The sequence below is a fragment of the Eschscholzia californica genome, unplaced genomic scaffold (genome assembly GCF_041429995.1).
Source record: "Eschscholzia californica isolate CP2 unplaced genomic scaffold, dmEscCali1.0.p SCAF_1, whole genome shotgun sequence".
Taxonomy (NCBI): Eukaryota; Viridiplantae; Streptophyta; class Magnoliopsida; order Ranunculales; family Papaveraceae; genus Eschscholzia; species Eschscholzia californica.
The window spans coordinates 41,385,101-41,404,700 of record NW_028238198.1 but is presented as its reverse complement, the minus strand read 5'-3'; the positions used below and the strand labels follow the sequence as shown (position 1 = coordinate 41,404,700).

General features: G+C 36.2%; 1 protein-coding gene across 1 annotated transcript; it reads right to left on the bottom strand.

The window, feature by feature from the left end:
- Positions 1-1,630: 1,630 nt before the first annotated feature.
- Positions 1,631-14,101, bottom strand: LOC147566895 (26S proteasome non-ATPase regulatory subunit 2 homolog A-like). The gene is made up of 25 exons (XM_086653471.1): positions 13,903-14,101; positions 13,706-13,806; positions 12,170-12,290; positions 12,032-12,091; positions 11,408-11,475; positions 10,777-10,819; positions 10,533-10,598; positions 10,339-10,377; positions 10,165-10,247; positions 8,642-8,756; positions 8,428-8,502; positions 7,199-7,357; positions 6,505-6,612; positions 6,318-6,422; positions 6,100-6,240; positions 5,906-6,010; positions 4,476-4,697; positions 4,110-4,223; positions 3,811-4,026; positions 3,435-3,494; positions 3,089-3,202; positions 2,901-2,986; positions 2,432-2,540; positions 2,150-2,328; positions 1,631-2,047 (listed from the first exon to the last, which is right to left on the bottom strand). The coding sequence occupies exons 1-25, from the start codon at positions 14,011-14,013 to the stop codon at positions 1,972-1,974; spliced, it is 2,676 nt and encodes an 891-aa protein (XP_086509597.1). The 5' UTR covers positions 14,014-14,101; the 3' UTR covers positions 1,631-1,971.
- Between the last annotated feature and the right edge of the window lie 5,499 nt (positions 14,102-19,600).

Genomic DNA, 19,600 nt, shown 5'->3' with positions numbered 1-19,600 from the left:
TCATGTTTTGATTTTGGTTGTTAATCGATGTTGTTTTTGTAACTTCAAATATGCTTTTTGGACTTTCAATATGTTTTTCTTAGATTGTTATATCAAAGGTTAGTTTAGGTATTATAAGACTATGAGTTGCATAGAGATTTTGTTTTTAGGGGGATTGATTTTTCTCGACTAGATGTCATCTATTAAATTTTGTTTTTGTGAATAAAAAAGTTTATTTTTTAATAATGTCAATTCTTGGACCATCAACCCAGAAATTGTTGAAAAAAAATGACGTTAACGAGTGACGTCCATAAGGCTCGTCGCTACGCTTTCGCTCTCAAATCCATCTTGTTTTCTCTCTATCCGAATTTTATTAACTCTGACAAAGAACCTAAATGCTTACTTTTCTTATTTAAAATTCGAAGATAATTATCTTTTTAGAAACAAGTCTTTGCAAATCAAAGAAACATGAAAAATATTAGGTGAATCATGTGGTGACGAGATAGGTCAGGTCTAGATTCATTTGTGATTTAATATTAATTTTATACTTAAATTATTTAAAAAAATCAACTTATTATTGTGGTGTCAAAAATTCAACTAATTCTTGGACTTTTTATTAAAAAAAAAAAAAAAACATTAAAATTTAACAAATAATCCTGAGTTATCGACCACCAGCCTGTTAAAAAGACTATCAGAAAAAGGAGTTTGTCTTGTTTTATGTCCACCTTGATAATGAGTGACACAAGGACATTCAACCAGCCTGTCTTACAACTTGGCTAAGAACTATCCAAGCTCTTCTGCAAGTAGTTCACTCCTTTATTTCATTTTTAAACTTGAAAGTCATTCATGCAACTCTACTATCAAAATGTTGGAAATATTTTTCTATGATATTTCAAATAAGATGTAATAAAATCTCATATCTAACAGAAAACTATTGAAAAACAACTTTTTTTTGTCAATTTTTCCCGTAGTTATTTTCGTTAAATCAAATAACATTTTTCTGGCATACAATTAAATCAAATAACATTTTTCTGGCATACAATTATCTTGAAAATGCATTCAATTATTCGTGAAATTGTCAAGTCCTTCCGCTGCCGGATACTAGAGGGAAGCTAATTCGAGTCCAAATGACGTTGACTTGCATAGACTCGGCAGAAGACAAACCATTGGCTAAGTGATTTGGAATTGATTCTTTCCACAAGGCCCACCCTTGTTGTAAGCCTTGCCAACAATCAAAATTGGTTCTTTCTACAAGGCCCACCACCCTTACTTTAAGCCTTGCCAACAATCAAACTCAATGATATCAACTCGAAGCAACATCCTGGATAACAAGGGAGGTAAAAGGATGAAGGAAACGCTAGGGTTAACGACTTGTCAGGTCCTTAAAATTCCATTTCCTCCCAATATCCATCTAATATAGAATTAGGGTGCAGATGTCCAAACCAAACTAGAAAAATAATGAAGTTCAATAAATTCAAACCATCAAAGTGTAGCTTCTGCACCTCGTTACAATATTTCTGAGGAAGGACGGGGCAATAAGGGTCGTTCTTATTCAACCGATAAGAAGCTAGCTAGTTGCACACCCACATAAATCATTATAAAAAATAAAAGCTCTTCCATTTCTCAGAAGTCTTAATAGTTTAGTCTCTGATTTTTGGGCACACAATCATTGATAGATGTAATTTCAAAAACTGAAATGGTTCACATGTATGTCCCCCCTTTCCTTAATTCCAAGATCTTCCCGAGGCGAAAAAAAAAAATTGGAAGCATAATAAAATTATGAAATTTTCAATACCTCTAAGCTACATCTAGGAGAAAAAATACAAGGAGATTCCCATCGACAGACAGACTATAAATAATTGTTCCAATTGTGCAAAAGGAACACAGAAATATCTCTCTAAATCGCCTGCTGACTTCGAAGTGGAGAACTGATATCAACCTTTACCGGAGGACTTCTGTTATCTATTTGTGCGCGCACAATAAATAGCAAGCCTAGTTGTCTTCCCGATACTCGGGGTTCTCTTTTAGAATTACAAATCCTTCTAGAATTGGTGATAGCGGAATGTACCTAAATAAAAGTAACATAAGTATGCTTGTAGAAGTACATGTATATGTGTGTGTGTTTGTGTAAATAATATAGGGATCTAAATGGAAAAAAAGGGTTCCTTACTTGCCAGTAGCAAGTTCTGCTCTATCACCCGCAGCCAAAAGAACAGGGGTAGAGTGAGTCTGGAACCCAGTGATAGACTTAGGTCGACCGGCTTGACCAACCACATCAACTGCCTGACCCACTCTAACAGACACTGATAGAGGTTTTAGATTCTCATCCACGGTCATCAACATTCTCGGCTGTCAACACAGATAAGAAACATAACATTCAGCAAGGAAAATCAAAAGCTCCTTTCAAGGTTCTGCATCACATATGGTATTAAACAAGGCTCTAAGAGATTACCTTCATTGCTAAAGCGAGAAAATAGAGGACATAATGGTATTTCCCCAATATTATTGATTTCATGTCAAGACAAACATGCAACAAGATTATCAATCCAGCAAGTGCCGTCCTGGAGAGAGCAAAAAATAAGAACATGTAAGGCTCCATCTAGAAAGAGATACCATCCAAAACAAGAAAACACTCGAGAATTGAATTTGATGAACTATGTAAAAGGTTGGTCCCGAGGTTTCATATTCTCTTTTTCCGCAAGTACTGTACTACATTAATATTGGCAACAGAAAGACAAATTATATGTGCCAAGTTTCACTCGTTAGATTTGATGGAGATATCGGATCTAGTAAAGGTCAAGTTCCGTGAACGTAAAATTGTTCATCCACAAACTCGCTGCAGGAATGTCCGTCAACTATATCTAACAAGTTCACAAGGTTCCAAACCATAAATAGGGATTTTTCAACAGAACTTCACTTACGGTGAGAGAAGGAAGCGCTCTGAATGGTAAGGAGCAAGAGTCAGCAAACCCTTTCCCATATGAACAAGACCTTGTGCAATGCGAACCTGTACAAGCAGAATTTTAGGAAGAAAACAAAATGAGAGAAGAAAACCATGAATAATTTAAAGAAAAAAGAAAATCAGAAGCATCGCATATGAACAACATACACAGAAAAGAAGGCTGGCTTCTTTGTAATAATAGCTCGATAGATTACGAAGCATGCCAGCTATGCGAGCATTGTTGGTACCAGCACCTATTAAACCCAACGAGATAGTAGCTGCCTGAAGAACCAAGAAAGCGACTTAGACCACAAAAGTACATCAAATGTGTGTATGGGTGTGCTCAAGTATCAAATTACTCCAGTTCAACAAAAAAAAGTATAAAATTACTCCAGTGCAACATAATGAGAGCAATGATAAGAACTCTAACAAACACCAGAAAGGAGAAAAAAACTTATCCATCTGAAAATCATAGTTGATACGAGAGAGAAAGAGAGAGAGTACCAAAACATACCATAGCTACTTCCGAGTCTGTGTCATGGCTGAGCCTGCTTAAGGTATCCATCACGTTTACCTAAAGCAATAATATAAAGTTAACTACTCAGTAAATGAAAAATACTTGAGATAAAAAAAACAGCATGTGAGTCAGGTAACTACTTCAGAGATATACATATTTCATCCAACTTGTAAGGCCACAACAGGGGTCATGACGACCCACCATGTGATTGGCCCCGACCTGCATGGGCATTGGCACTCGCTAGTAATAGTAACTACCAAGTCCTGATGTGATGAACCACTTGATGTGGTTGGGTCTCACATCAAACTTGGGTCAAAAAAGAAATACATAAAAATGTAAGGACACCCGTTCCTCGACACAACTAAGGACATACTTTTGGGTTTGATATGCAGAGAAGCCCAAGAGCTAAAGGAACAGCCCGCCGGATATTTTGTTCACCGTATTGTAGAAGGTGCTCCAGTGACCGTATGGCCATCTCAAGACCCAGCTCTTCAGCCATTGCTACCATAGCAATTCCAAGCACAGCAGGACCTTGATGACTCTCACCCTTCTCAAAATGTTCTGCACACTGCCCCAGAAGGTGTTGAACCTGCAAATAAAGCATTAGATTTCCGTATAATAGGCAGTATCTTTTAAGTGCTACTACGGGTATGCTGGAGATAGATTGCATACCTTGAGAACATTTCCTGTGCCAGCATATGCACATGATAGTAAGGTCATATCACAGTATTTCTTAATTTTTTCATTAAATGTCTTCGAAACTTCTGCAGTAGCCTCAACGCTTTCCTGCCATGTATCGTTCAATATATCATTATTAGAACAGTCAACAGTAGTTTAAAATGCAGAAGAAGTGCAACTATCTCAATGCTCATGTCCTAATCTAGGTCCTCTAACTTGGAATAGAAAAGAAGCCATGCATTTTACCAACCTGAATAAATTTTTAGGACGCGAAAGAAATGAAAAGATCGTATCTATGCACTGAGGAAACTAAAAGCCCTTAAAAGACACGAGCTGTTACGGGCAGCAAATACGGCTTACCTGTTTCCCGAGGTATAGAAGCCCAAGGCCAAGTGGTAGTAATCGAGTGAGAGGCTCATCAAGTTCTGCCTCACTACGGTCCATCAATGCAAAAATAATTGACTGGGCAACATCCTCGTTGCAAGAACCGACGAAGACCAAGCCCAAAGAGATGGCAGTAAATGCAATCACATCGAGTGGTGCTTTTGCATCCCCTAGAATAGGAGACAACTTCTCATGAATCTGCAGAATAATCCATCACTTAGCACAAACTGAATGTACACTTGTTGCTAATACGTAGAAACTGGCATATAATCATTGTTTTAAGAAAATCTCAACATCCATCACACTGACAATTCTGAGAACCACGTTGCAATATGAACAAACAATCCAGCTAGATCACACTCAATTGCAAATTATCTGACAGCTTATGAAGTCGGATGATTTATGAACCTAGAGTTTATACATTAATCAGATGCAGAGCCAGCCTAACCTATCAGGGATTTACTTTGGTCGAACTAACATGGCTCACTAGAAATACTGACTGATCACCCCATTTAAAGCACACTGGACGACTGAAATATGTTAGTACACTAAAAAATCAAAATTGTCCAATCCCTCTTAAGCTTCTTTGGCCTTCTCAATGTGCTGGTTGTTTAGAAAACAGAAACAACTAAGTTTTGAAGGCAATGACAACATCATTCTTTAGTCTATTTATCCACCATGTCGGGTTGCAGAGTATCTAATTGTTTCGAAGGCACCAAGACGGGTCCGTCTCAGTGGCCCTAGCAAGCTTCAAATGTTTGGTCACTCAAATAACTATATTCTGTAATATTCTAAGGCATCAATTACATTGATTTAATTAACTAATTTCTGTGATGTATGTCAAATAGGCTAGTTATGGGTGCAAGGTGCAATCTAAGCAAGTGAAACCGCTCAAGGTGCAAGTGACGCTTGAAACCGCCTAACGCCTTGCTCCATCCCACCAATTTAGGCTCATCTAGCCCGCCTCGCTCAATTCACCAATTTTAGACTGTTACGTCCTTGTCAAACTTAGCTTCACAGTTCATCTTCAGATAAAGTGATGGACCAGTCTATTTGTTGAAAAGTGGAGATACAGTATCCAGTTATCAAATTTTCAATGATGCCAAACAGTCTAAAGCCAACATATTTAAGCTAATCTAATTATTTTCGCCACCAACAACAACTTTTGCTTCAAGCGGAAACAATACTAATTGGCCAGCCTGAATCAAGAAGCACAAGTGAACAAAAATAGATTTTGGAAAAAGGAGATTGTGACCTTCCAACTTCAATAATAGCCATGAGTCTTTACACCCATCAAAAGTAGCTACTTATCTATCGACTAGCATAACCAATATTTGCAGATTTTACTGCTTTTCTTCTTTCTGAATGGAAGATTTTCCAATTCAAGAATTTACAGAGTAACTTACTTGATCATTTTGGCTCCCTGCATATGCCAAGCCTAGTCCCATAATTGCTCCAATGCGGACAGTTGAATCCTCTCTATCTAAATAATCAGATAGAAGGGCCAATGCCTACGAGGAAGGAATATCCCCATTAGACTTCACCAATTCATGGAAAACTACATATTTTTGGGCAGACATTACAAAGGAAAAAAACTTACCGGATCACAGTCATGATTGACACTACAATTGACGATCCCAACACCTAATAATGCACCAGCAATGACATGGTTGTCATTGCTGTGGAAGTACTTATCAAGTTGAGCAAGCCCATTGTCCACATCCCACTGCAAAATCATGCCCTACAACCAAGACGAATCCATCTCAAAACCAGAAATCACATTAAGAAGAAACCCGAAACACAAGCCCAAAGACATACCAAACTTGCTGCAGCACTAGCTTTCCCATGCTCCTTATTCTTGAAAAGCCAACTCCCGCTAGAGCCACCACTTGAAGATTCTGAAGGAACAGTCATTAACTTATCCTGCACATGAATGTAAGGTCAGACTTCATACTCGGATCGCTTTGTCGCGACGTAAAAGAGCATCCTAGACAGTACAGCCTACCTGACCAAATCCAGCATTCACAAAAGCATTGACAAATGTAGCTGCTAAATTCTGCCTGGCTGAATCAACATTTGCCCCTGCACTCGCCCTGCCGTCTATCAAGTGCACCTAAGGAACAAAAAGTAATTAACATAAAAAAGAACCTTACACGAGTAAAGGTGTTCCAAAACAACCAGATCACATCACTATTTCACAAGAATGGTGTTACTGTGACAAACAGTACAATTGTCATCAACCAAACATTAAGGGAGGCCTGTGAGTGCCATAGTGATGCCCATACACACCAAAACATAGTTTCAAATTTATGTTACACTTTGGATTATGATACTTGACAGGAGATATAGATTACTTTGGTCCTTTTATAACTAGAGCTATTTTGAACTAGAGTTGTATAGTACATTTTGCCAAGCTTGCAAGTTTTAAAAGATGAACCGAAACTGTGAGACATTTGTTTTGATGAAACTCTTTTTTCAGTGAACGTGTGTAGTTACTAGGGTATGCTACTTATGCAATAACTATTTGAAACTGAGCCAACATAATGAATTATAAATCAGGTAGTAAGTGTGCTTCATTTTATTTCACTGCAAGGTAACTGATATGCAAGAAATGTGACCCAGAGAAGGACAAACATACAACTACTCTACTCAGGCAAAACAAATTTTCTCAGTAGTTTTAGTTGGTTAAGCAAAACTACCTTATATATATCTTCAGGGGATTTTGGTTCCATGACTTCGATATCACGAGCAAGATTAAGATATCCTTCACTACATTTGAGATTGTTTATGATTTCCTGGCACGCCTCCCTATCATCATCGTTTTCAACCATTTCCTCGTCGAGCACGAAATCAACACCCTGAGTTATAGAAGTATAAGACTAACCAATTAGACAATCAATTAACTTTTAAAGCTATAGCATGTCTACAACAAGATGATTTCACAACTTTGTACCAAGCATGCTGTACAAGCATATCCAACAACAATATTTGGGGAAAGGCTATTGAGTTAATTATCATGCCATGTCGTTAATAAAAAAATGTCTAATAGTGTTTACAGGTGACCATAATCACTACAGAAAATTAGTTTTTAACCAGGCAGTCTAGAAGTTAGCTCCAAGGCTCTGTAGAATGTAGATGCTAGGCTCACGCATCTATTTGTCTCAATGGATTGTGATTTGGTTCTTTTTTTTCTCTATATTGTTGACGGTACTCTTGTTTCATGAAACGTATGTAGTTGTTTATTCTTGCCTGTTTCTCTCTGTATTTATCTTGTTTTAACAACATATAACAATTGAAAACATAAAAAGAACTAAATGATATAAGTGGTATCAGGGTATGTAAAACATTGAGCCTACTGGTAGCCTTGGCGATGCATGGAAGCTATTTTTCGCCTCTAAAGGCTTAAAATCGTTTTAAAACATCACAAATGATTCAGTAGTCCAGTAGCTCTTATTGCTACATAGACTTCCCTCTCAAAATCGAGAAACCCTGCTCTGACCAGGCATTATTAACGCTAACAAGTGTTTCCAAAATTTGAACCAAAAACTGTTTCCCTAAAACTTCTTAGACCAGCTATACAATAATAGAAGCAGCAATCACCATCCTTCATTTCTGTCGAACATCGAAAGGCTGAAGACAAATAATACTCTGTTGACCTCTAAACGAGATCAACCAGTTTGGCCTCACTGCGATATTTAAATAACTAAACCATGAAATATGCATTGTTAACAGAAACTTCGACAATACAAACTAACTCATTTTTTTTGGAACTACCCCATAACTAAATTAGTCATATAACTTATCTTCCCCAAAAGGAAGTTTATATGTTATTCAAGCCATCTTGAACATATATATATATATATATATATATATATGTCCCGACCATCATCACATCTAAGTGATCTATGCTAAACATAAACTAACTTACATGACGTGCAAGAATGTAACAGAACTGCTTCTTTAACTGCATGTCATTACAAGAGGTAAACATCTGCTTCACATACTGCAAAAGCAAAAGGGTAAAAGTGTAAGCCAGTAAGCACAATAAGAAAACAAGAACATTATCGGCAAAATAAGTAATAAGGAACAATCAGAAACAGGATTAAGAAGAACGAGCGGTGCCTGGTTGTAGCAAAACGCACCTTCAAATTATCCAGGTAGAGTGCAATTCGAAGAGCACTGGGGTATTCTTCAAACTTAAGGTAAATCGCGTATGCTATATCCAGTACTAACAGATCATCAGGTCCAGGAAGGTAACTGCGATACATTACAATTTTTTTATTATTAAAATAAAGCGTAACAATTTCGGTTTATGCTGCCCTGCAGTGAAGTAAACTAGGGTTTTCCAGCAATATTGATTTATTAATATTTAAGAAATAAAAAGGTGCAAGTCATCACACCAGTTGACAACTCATGATGACCAGTGACATCCAAAATACAGGACAAACACTGGTCTTGTACTATATAACTCATAGGAAAACGCATCTTCTAAAAATTAATCCATGTTATCTCACGAGATGAGAATTCCTTAGAGATTTATGTAGCATCCTAAGCATCTTGTTACATTAAGAAAAATGATACAGGAAACTACAGCTACAGAATTTGGTATGACATAACATTAACATCCATGTGAGTCTGAACTCTGAATCAATCCCATTTACAGATGCACAACCTCCATTTTAAAGCACAGTACAATCTAGAATTCTAGCATATATTTGGGATCAAGATATATTCTACACAGTGGGAACAGAAGTTTGGCCGACTTTTGATTGCAACGATGTAGGTAACTGTGTGGACTTCAAATCTTACTCGACATCTATGCTGTTAAACTGCCTGACCTCCCCTCGCTATTGTCCAACTCTACAATTGACCGACTAGCTGTGTTCAGCCTCCTAGGTTCTCAACCCGGCCTAATTTCCTACTAGGTCTCCAAGTCAGGCGGGCAGATTGAGGTCTGCAAATGAGACCGAATTTCGAAGATAATCCCCCACCAAAATAATAAACTATACTTCTTTATTGTTTCAATACTTAAAACAATTAACAAAAACTGGCTTCTTAATAAATGATAATTTTCATGAATCCCAAGCTAATTATCAATTATTGATTTAAATTTGTTTTAATTTAGGAGCGGTATATAGGATTATGTGTGGATTGAAGAAACATTGTAGCATCAGACTCTACATCTACTGTTATTATGTTCTAAGGTTGTTTTATTACATATACAGGAAGACAAGGTGTAGTGTCATTGTGATGGTAACTGTAAGTTAGTAAAATGCATCTATATATAGAACTATTGCGAACTATATTATATTTATATATCTATATGGAAGGCTAATTTGGACTGTAACCAGCTCCAGAGTCCAACATTGAACGACTAGTCCCGGGTCCTAGATTAACACACAGAATCCACTTTTACTTCTTTGTGTTCGGACTAACGAGCACAGAGTAAAAGGGTCAGTATCTGCTTTTAGAGGGGTAAATTGCAATGTTGTACTCAAATAATACTGAGTATTTTAAAAGGTGGTTAGAAATCTAATTCCTCAAACTTCATTTACATGATCTTTGCTTTCAATATTGGGGCACAATACATTTCACAATTCACTTCATCAATTGCTCAAAATTTAAGACTTCGGATATTGTACCAAATATTTGCAAAGAATCATACCTTGCCGAACTAGTAAGGTATAGGCATGTCCTTTTGTAATTTGTGGCATCAACATGCTCAACTAACAAATCAAGATCTTCAACCTGAAACCAACAAATACAGGTTGCAATGTTTCTTCACTCAGGAGATGATGACACTCATCACGAAGGGATGAAACTTGAAAGATGGGCATACCTCCATTAGAAGATCAACAGCTTCAGGCTCCGCATTGTGCTGTAACATGATTTAAAGAGGGGATCACATTACAGCGAGTTTCACAACATACGAGCAACTAAAGACTACATAATAAGTACTACACAAATTGATAGTAATTTCTCGCTTTGTACGAATGAGATGAGTTTACTACGACCGGTTGTCAAAGAAGTTACCTTCATGTGGAAAGCAACAATTTGTTGCACTAGGCCCATTAGATCTTCTACTGAAGCCTCTTCAAGCTATTGCACAATAGAAAAAGATGAGTATAGAAAAGATAATATACAAAATTAAATAAAAAAAAAATATAACCTAATAGGTGAATTGAACTCAAGCAAAGGCACTGCTTTGATCTAATGTCTCTTTACAAATCCATGTGTCACAAGACAAAAATCAGAAATAATAGATTACTTGTCTAACCTGTCGCTTTGCATACTCTTGGGATATTTCTCCAGCAAGGTTCCTACGAGAAATAGATTAAGATTAGAAGACGAATTAGTGAAGATAAAAGTCGCTTATCAGACCGCTTAATTACAAATAAAATGGTCCATGAAGCATACCAACAAAAGCTACAAATAACATTGAAGTGTGAACTAGAAAGAACTTATCAGTGACATGAATGTCAAAACTCGTATGGTTTCTGATGCGAGTACGGGCATGGTATCGAATGCCAAATATGATGTCTAGGTGTCTTGTCTTCGTCATTAGATCATTTTACAGCTTAAATATTTACTTTGAACATCTATGAATACAAAGTACACAAAATATGGGAACCCAAGATGGTATTTTAAAGTCCTAGCATGATTTCATGTAACTACATGCAAGATGTGAATTAAAAAGTTCATGTTAGACTCATTGAGGTGATCACAAGAGTTACACAAGAATATTGAAGTATCTTAAAAAACACTAAGTAGACTATCCATGTAAGAGAAAATATAGAACTTGTAGTACAACACATGAAAATAAACTCAAATATTTTTCAACCAGAGAATAATAACTGCACTTATGTTTAAACCTCAAAAAGATTATTTGCAGATTAAAAAACACTAACCTAACATATTCATGGCCCCATGACCCAATATCTCCCTCCGAACCCAATAGCCTGTACTTGAGGCTCTCCTGAATAAAGAAGAAGAAGAAACTTCAAGAAAATGGTAGAAATAAGATGAGGAAGTATAAGGAAAACCATGGTAAAAGCGTTTATATGCTAAAGTAAATTAAGCTCAAATTTGTAGATAAGGAGGGTCCTCATGCTTAATGGCCAATTCAACAAGAGAGACAATTGTGTGTTAGGTGAAAAGTTGATTAGCATAACTATTAACTACGTAACATGACAGAGTTGTAGCTGCATTAGAAATCGCAATAATATGAAAAGGTAGCAATAACTTAATCTAATGAACAGAAAGGGGGAGCTTAATTCCGCAAAAGAAGTAGGACCAGCCGGCTTTCTTCAAAGAAAACTTCCTTGAATAGCCTCAAGGCTAGTTTGCCTGAGTAGCTAACTAGGAGTTACTCTTATAGTTATATATTATATATTGTCAAAGATCACAGCACCATATAGAGAAACAAACGAAAAACTAGGCCTGAGTAGAACCGTATAAACTTGAGCCTAATACTGGAAGTATTTTAGCATGAAAAGGTTAGAGCTGAATTAGGGGTAGAAATTATAAAGTACCCGATCTCCTTCTGCAGACATAGTTAAGGCCAGAACTGAAAGAATGTCGGCTAGGTATTTCTGCAATTACAAAGGTTAAGTCAAATCTCTAAAATCGAAGTAATTTTTAAAACTTATACAACAGACTGCAGCTTTTACCTTCAGATCTGAGTCTCCCATAGTTTCATAGAACGCCTTTAGAGTCCCATAATGTGAGCGGAGAAACTTCAGCGGTTTTGGAACAGAGGTCATTGAGCTAGTCGAGGTTCGAATCTCCTGCCTACAAACAAAATTTTACAGTCGATTTTCAATGAATATAATCGCCTAATCGGAATGCCCGGACATAGACTGATGCCAAACTGTACATTTTTACAATGACGCAAACAATATCATATGTAATGATTCTCAAACATATTTTTCTCTAATCCTTTTTCTTTCTTTTTCCTTTTTCCTTTCCTCTTTTATCTGTAGTTCTTTTTTGTGTGATTATTTACAAAACAGGCTTTAGATTCAAACAAGATAACACATAGTTTAAAACTATAATTCTTTTTGCGTCACCGCAACATGGGATGGCAGGAAACAGTGCGACAGATACAGCTAAGCGCTGTAACATATTGATTGAATATCAATACGAAAAGTAGTGATTGCAATCACGAACATTTATTTGGGAAACGGGATAGCACAATATGCTATTTAATGAACGGGAGATGTGGATCACTGAAAACAGTGAGTGGCTAACTGCTGGGGTTGCCATAGTTAGGCATGGATTTCAGACATTACATTATCAATGACAGGTCACTGGCATTTGAATAATACCAAATCCAATAGGCAACATATGTTACATAACAATAGTTGCCTACGAGCATCTCTAATGCAAAACTCAAAAAAAAGAACTCCATTAGTCCTATGTGTCAAGTCTCAATTGAGATTCTTATTCCTATGTAGAAGAAGAGATGCTTCAACTTCTGTGCGTCTCAGCTACATATCTCTAAAGTTGTTCTGTAGTCGCAATGCGGAGGTCCCAGATTCAATCTCATGGAAGTGCAAATCCAGGAATATTGAACTTGTTATAAATAAAGTAGTTTTCGTGGGCTTTAGGCCATTTAATTTCGTCGGGCTTTAGGCCATTAATTTCGTCGAGCTTTAGGCCAGTAATCTTATCACATCGTATCGATGTATCAACGCCTTTGTAATGACCATTGTAGTCAATATTCAAAAAGAAAAAATTACAAAGACCCAACAAAAATTCGTTGTTTCAGTTTGAACGATCTCAAAATACTATCCCATGTTTATTAGTATAACTAGCGAACTAGTTAGAGATTTCCATGGTAAAACAGTCCTCTGTGCACAAGTACTCAGACTTGAACCCTTCAACCCTAATAGCCAACTGCTTTTGAGATGTCATAGAAAAGTAATATTTTGTGATATCAAAATATTCACCGGCTCCAGGGTGGAGCAAAAAGGAGAGACTTTGTAGGCTGAATTGAGATGTTCTCTTACTATGTACGGTTTTACTACCATCACATTGAGTATTGGTAGAAAAATTATGGATGAGCCATAATCACTGGGGAGTTGGGAGCTCAGCTTTTTATCATCAATTGAAAGCAAAAGCACTAGAAACCATGATAACCAAGATTGAACAAAACCCTAGCAAACCATCAACAAGATAAAAAAATTAGTCTAATTCGATATTACCTCATGCTTTCTAGGGCAAGTTTCTGAATACCAGGTTCAGAATCCTGAACCCTCTCAACGTAAAGTTCCAATTGTTGCTTAAGAGCCAAATCCTCATCAGACTGTTATTTGAAATTCAGAAAGAAGACAGTGAATCAGATCAAAGATTCGCGTGCAAAAAGAACAAACACAATGGCTAGGGTTTTGTTAGTACTAACCAAGTCTTCGTCTTTCTTCTCATCCTTCTTCTTCTTAGGATCTTTAGAAGGTACTTTAAGAGAAGCCTCTTTTGCGTTTTCGCCGTTACTAGGGTTTGGATCGGTCGTCATGTTAAGATCTCTCTGTTGGAGAAGGAAGAGAAAAGAAAAAGCTTGAGTTCTCTGTCGGGTTTCAACTTGTGTTCGTAAGTGTTAGTACAGACTACAGACACACCTCTCTCTCTCTCTATTTAAAGCGCAGTGAGTTCAGAGGCTCACGGTGCGAGATGATTTTTAACCGACCGTGTGAGGTGTTTTGGGCAATCAAAATAATGTGAATAAATAAGGTCGATGTTCATCAAAAACAAAAAATAAGGTCGATGTTCAGAAAATTTTCCGCAATATAAAATTTTAAGTGGAAAACATGTTTTTGTTTTATCCAAACACTACTAACTTTTTCTACGCTTCTTGTTTTTTCTTTCTCCATCTTCCGTTCTCACCACCATTAACTCCAGCGACCCATTAACTTCAGGCTCCAGCGACCCTCGAACACTAACTTCAGTCGTCTCTCTCTCTTCCTCTCACTCTCCTTCTATTTTTTCATGTTGCAGCAAAGGGCTCCGTCGGGATTTAGAAAGAGAATGATGGAGAAAGAGAGAGGGAAAGAGGAGAGGAGAGGAGAGAAGAGAGGGAAAGAGAAAAAAAAATAAGACAGAGAGAGAGAGAGGAGACAAATAAGTTGTCGGTCTTCGTCCGCCAACTCTAGTCGGCGACTTTAAGGATGGGTTTGTTTCATGTTTTGGGGGGTTACTATCTTTTTTCCCGGAAATTATTCTTGTTTCCCCAAAATACCGAGCAGACAATTAAGATTTGGGGCGTCCTTATTTTCAATCCAAATATAAATCTGATTGTATTTTAGTCTTTAACCTTCATCCTCATGTTCATCTCACCTCTACCACCACAACTTCTGACCACTGCCACTATTTTCAACCACCGCCACTAGCATTTTTGTCTCTCTTCTTCTCTTCATCTGAGTTGAAATATATATACCCCTAACGGGAATCTGAGATCTGGTGAGAGTTATCGAGAGAGGAAGAAGAATAAGGGAGAAAAAATGGTGGTGGCAGTGGTCGGAAGTGGTGGTGGTGGTGGTCGGTAGTCGGAAGTGGTGGTCGGTAGTCGGAAGTGGTGGTGGTGGAAGCGAGGTAAAGATGAAGATTAGGGGTCAAAACCCAACTAGTTTTATTTTTTACTAATAATAAAGATGTTCTCTTAGTAAATCTTGATTAACCAAGTATGAAGATGAAAATAAGGGGTTAAAATACACTTAGGTTTATTTTTTGGAGTGAGAAACAGTAGAAAAAAAAAATCAGGGTACAAAATGGGAAAAAAAAAATAGCGGATCCTGATAAATTTTTTGAGTACAAAATTTAAGTTAAAGAGAAATTATAGGTTTTGTAAAAGAGTTAAGGATAACAAAAAAAATTCTTCTTCCTCATCTTCGACTACCAACTCCGCCCACAGCCATATTTTTCTCCTCTCTTTCCTCATTTTTTTCTTCATCCTCTCGTTCCACCACCACCATCTCCATTTATCTTTCTTATCTCTCTTTTCCTTTCTCGTTCGTTCGCTCGTTATCCTCTTCTTTTAGTCTCTCTCATCTTCTTTCTCTCCTCATCCCTTTCTCTGTTGATTTTATAAAAATCGAACTGAAAATCTCCCACACAAGCTCAGACATGTTTGCAGAAAGAGAAAATAGTTGTTTAGGTCAAAATATCATTCATAATAACTAAAAAAACAAGTAATTTTTTCTATTAACCAAAAGTTATCAAAATATTATGGGTATTGACACATATGGTTTAAAATAATATGAGAAATTATTAATCAGGTCATTTTTCAATATTTTGGTTCCAAAAACACCACTACCCACAAAAGTTCATTTTCTCTCTAAATAATTCTAGAAACTTTTAGGGTTTTTCCTTCTTCTGCATCTTCTCTAATTCTTCTTCTTCGTCTCTCCAATTCTTCTTCTTCTGGTTCGTCATCTTTGATTCTTCTTCTTTTTCTTCTTTTTCTTCTTATTCATATGAAGATGGACAAAGCAACCAACAAACTTAGAATGAAGTTTATATGAAAAAAAAGTTGGTTTGGATATTTTCAGATCTGGATTTGATTTCTCCGACAAATAATGACGACGAAGAAGTTTCCTTCAAATTCATTACCTTCAACCGCTTTCAGATTTAATATTAGTAATTTGTAGTAATACATAGCTTGTAGAAGAAAATGAACAGTTGAGTATGTGATATGTGGGGAAATTGAACATGCCTAGAAACTGTTTGTTCAATTGTCTCATAAGGTACCTCTTTCTTGGACTGCTTACGATGTACATATGGAAGATTTGGTTAAATGGTTAATTTGAGTCAACCAGCTTAACACTCGATAAATATACTCTTCCATGGTAGTTAATGTTGAAACGTCCACAATGATCGTAAACCGCTTTGTGGTCCACTCGAAGAAGTGAGAGTGCTAGCATTGGCAAAATCACTCATTAGTGTTACAACCACAAGAGCCATTACAACTGAAATTAGCAAGACTGATCTAATCTTGTTTGCTGCCATGATTAGATTATGTGTAAAGGATATGGAGGTTCTATATGTTAAAGCATTATGTATGTCAATGTCATCAACAACAAGATTTCGTAGACACGTACTCTTAGTTTATATTCTCAATTTGCAAATCGAGTTTGCAAGATATGCAACTCAGGATTATATTCTGCAAAGCTTGCAAATCATGTTTGCAATCTATATTTTGCAAACACAGTTTGCATTTTACATTATGTAAACACATGTTTGCAGAACAGATTGTTGCAAACAGATGTTTGCAGAAAAACGTAAAGGAAAAAAACGTTGTTTTTTTGTGGATTTTTTTTTTGAAAAAAGGATTGGAAGTGGATCTTGTTAGAAATCTAATGAAAAATCATTTCTAAATATATAATTTTTATAGAAATCCGACATCTCAAACAAAAGTTATATCTATTTAAAGTTTAAAGAAAAGTAAAAGAATTTAGTTACACAAAATGACAAAAAATAGTATTTTAGTATTTGTATACTTTTTTACCTGAATTATAATTTTCAAATGTTTTGTGATTTTCTACTCATTTTCAATATTATTTTGACCTTTTTAGTTATTGCCCCATGAAATCTCCCAAACCAGTACCCTGGTTTGGGAAGGACCTCAACCAGTACAATGATTTTAGGGAATCCCCTGAAACCAGTAGGTTGGTTTAGGGGAAACCCTCCAACCAGTTTGTATTGGGGGAATCCTCTGGAACTCGTGTCGCTTTCCAGCAAAGGGATCATCCCCTTCGCCAGAATGGATAGAGGGAGAAGGAGGATGGGAAAGAGAAAGAGAGTGTGGGAGGAGGAGAGAAATAATAAATGTGAGAGGAGGTGATGGTCAGAGGAGAATAGAGAAAGATTTGAAAAAAATTAAACGTTGTCAGCCATAGTCGTCTGTCGACGACCATTATTGGAGTGGAGAAAGAATGGTGGCGGCGTGGAGAGAAACAAAAAGATACAAAATAATCCACTAAAATTTGTTTTACCCAAAAATAATTTCTTGTTTCCCCAAAGCGGTGTCCTTTTTTTGACAAATGGTGTGAGATATTGTTTTTTTACAAACGATGTGAGATCTTATGACGAGGAAGAGATTATAAGATAAAATGCTGAGGAACATAAGTACACCTTTTTTTACACATAAAAAGGAATCAATGGTGATAAAACATCTGAAATTTCAAGTCCAAATCAGACCTGAATCTGACGTAGATGGATGGATTCGACGTAAACGGATGGGTTTCGATACAAACGGATGGATTCTGACGTAAATGTGACCAGATGGATTCTTACATAGTCGGATAGATTCTGACATACTCGAATAGAGTCTAACATAAGTTGCCCGATTGATTAAGAAAATTCAAATTTAATCGAGATTTTGTCATCAACGTCATATTCTAGTCATATTTCGGCTTGAGATCCACGATATATGGGTCGGACGACGATCTTCTTAAATTAAGTAGAGGTTAGGTGGGGGAGAAATGAAGTGGAGGAGTGGGGGAACGAAGAGGATGAGACAAAAAAGATACATTTGACGAAATAAGAAAAATATATATACAAAAATAGTAAGTCGGAAACAAAAAACGAAATTTTTTGGGATCTTAGGAGCCAAAATGAACCGCAACAATTGAAAGGCAAATAGGTTAGTTGGTCACCAATTAGGGGTCAAAACATAATTAATGTATTACTTAATTGACGATTCAAGGGAAAAGATATCGCAAACCACCCACCGTTGGGTTTAGGTATCTCCTTGAGGAGAAATAACATTCTTCATGGAAATGTGATTCTTGATGAATGCTTGTGCACTAAAAATCATACTAGAATGTGATTCCATGTAATCGTCGTTCTTTGCTCGCGAGCCAAACATAGCCTAAGAGATTTCGCAATTGTCCTCGGGATGTGGTCATTGATCCACTCTCGTGCTCCAAATATCATTTTGGAGTATTCTTCATGGCGGTAGCATTCCTGGACGACAAACATGACCTTAAGTTGCCGGTTTTTGCAAGGTTCAGTCCAACCAAACTCACCTTAGGTTGTATCTTTTTGCAGGGTTGAGAAAATTTGGTCAAATCAACCAACCTAACCTTAAGTTGTACTAGCCATAACCCGTGCCTACAGCACGATGTGTTTGTTGGACATTTTGTGCGATTAAATGCAATGTGTATATAATGGTAGGTTACCATCCATGGTTCTTGCACTGTGAAACCGAGGTATAAATATAAGTATGCAAAAAATATAAAGATGAAATAATACATTACAAATTTCACATTAACATAGTATAATGCTTCATAAAATGAACATTTATAACTAATATAAATTTCGTTTTGATACTGAAAGAATTTTTGATGTTTTGCAATTTAAGTTTGCAATGCTTATTAAATTAAAGTAGAAACATAATGCATCATACGAACTATTAATGAAAATAAGAACATCTTTACTGCATAATCATTTCATTAAGATTCAACTCCTAGTAATATAGATCATTTTAGAAATTTTTGTAGAACTCATTTTTGTGCACCGTGCTCTCTATGCCTTTTTAGTTCCATCAGGTCAAGATGAAAAAATTAATTAAATACTCGTATTTACTAAGGATGGAAAACATTTATTTGTCTTAGTCAACATGCATTTTTTTCCACGTCAGCAACACAAGTTTTGTTTTGTAATATAGACTAGGGTATAGCCCGTGCCTCCGGCACGAATAATATTATTATGATTAAGTCGGTTTTATTTTTTATATAACTTAAAGAAAATTTTTTCTATGAGACGGTAATTGCCTGATGGATAACTTAGAAGTGTTCTAAAATTAAATAAGAATGCGGGAGTAGTTATATTTTTCATTCAGTTGAGGGTTCAAGAACATGACAAATAGCTAACTATCAACTAATTAACATTATAACCCATGACATAGGCAGCTTACCGTTTGTTAAAAAATGAAAAAAAAAATAAAGGATCAAATCCTATAAAAAAAACTAAATAGAAAAAAAAGAACAACATTCCAAAAATAAGAAATTTTATAAAAATACAAAAATTAGAGACATTTATATGAACATAAACAGCTATTTCCATGTGAAAGTAGTAACAACATTAAGAACATTTTCAATGCTTGA

Excerpts from the sequence above, each read along its gene's own strand:
- LOC147566895 (XM_086653471.1), bottom strand. The coding sequence starts at position 14,013 with ATGACGACCGATCCAAACCCTAGTAACGGCGAAAACGCAAAAGAGGCT. Across the intron at positions 10,378-10,532 it reads TTGTTGCTTTCCACATGAAG|CACAATGCGGAGCCTGAAGC; the intron begins GTAACTTCTTTG and ends ATCATGTTACAG. Across the intron at positions 6,241-6,317 it reads CTAGTGCTGCAGCAAGTTTG|GGCATGATTTTGCAGTGGGA; the intron begins GTATGTCTTTGG and ends TCTTGGTTGTAG.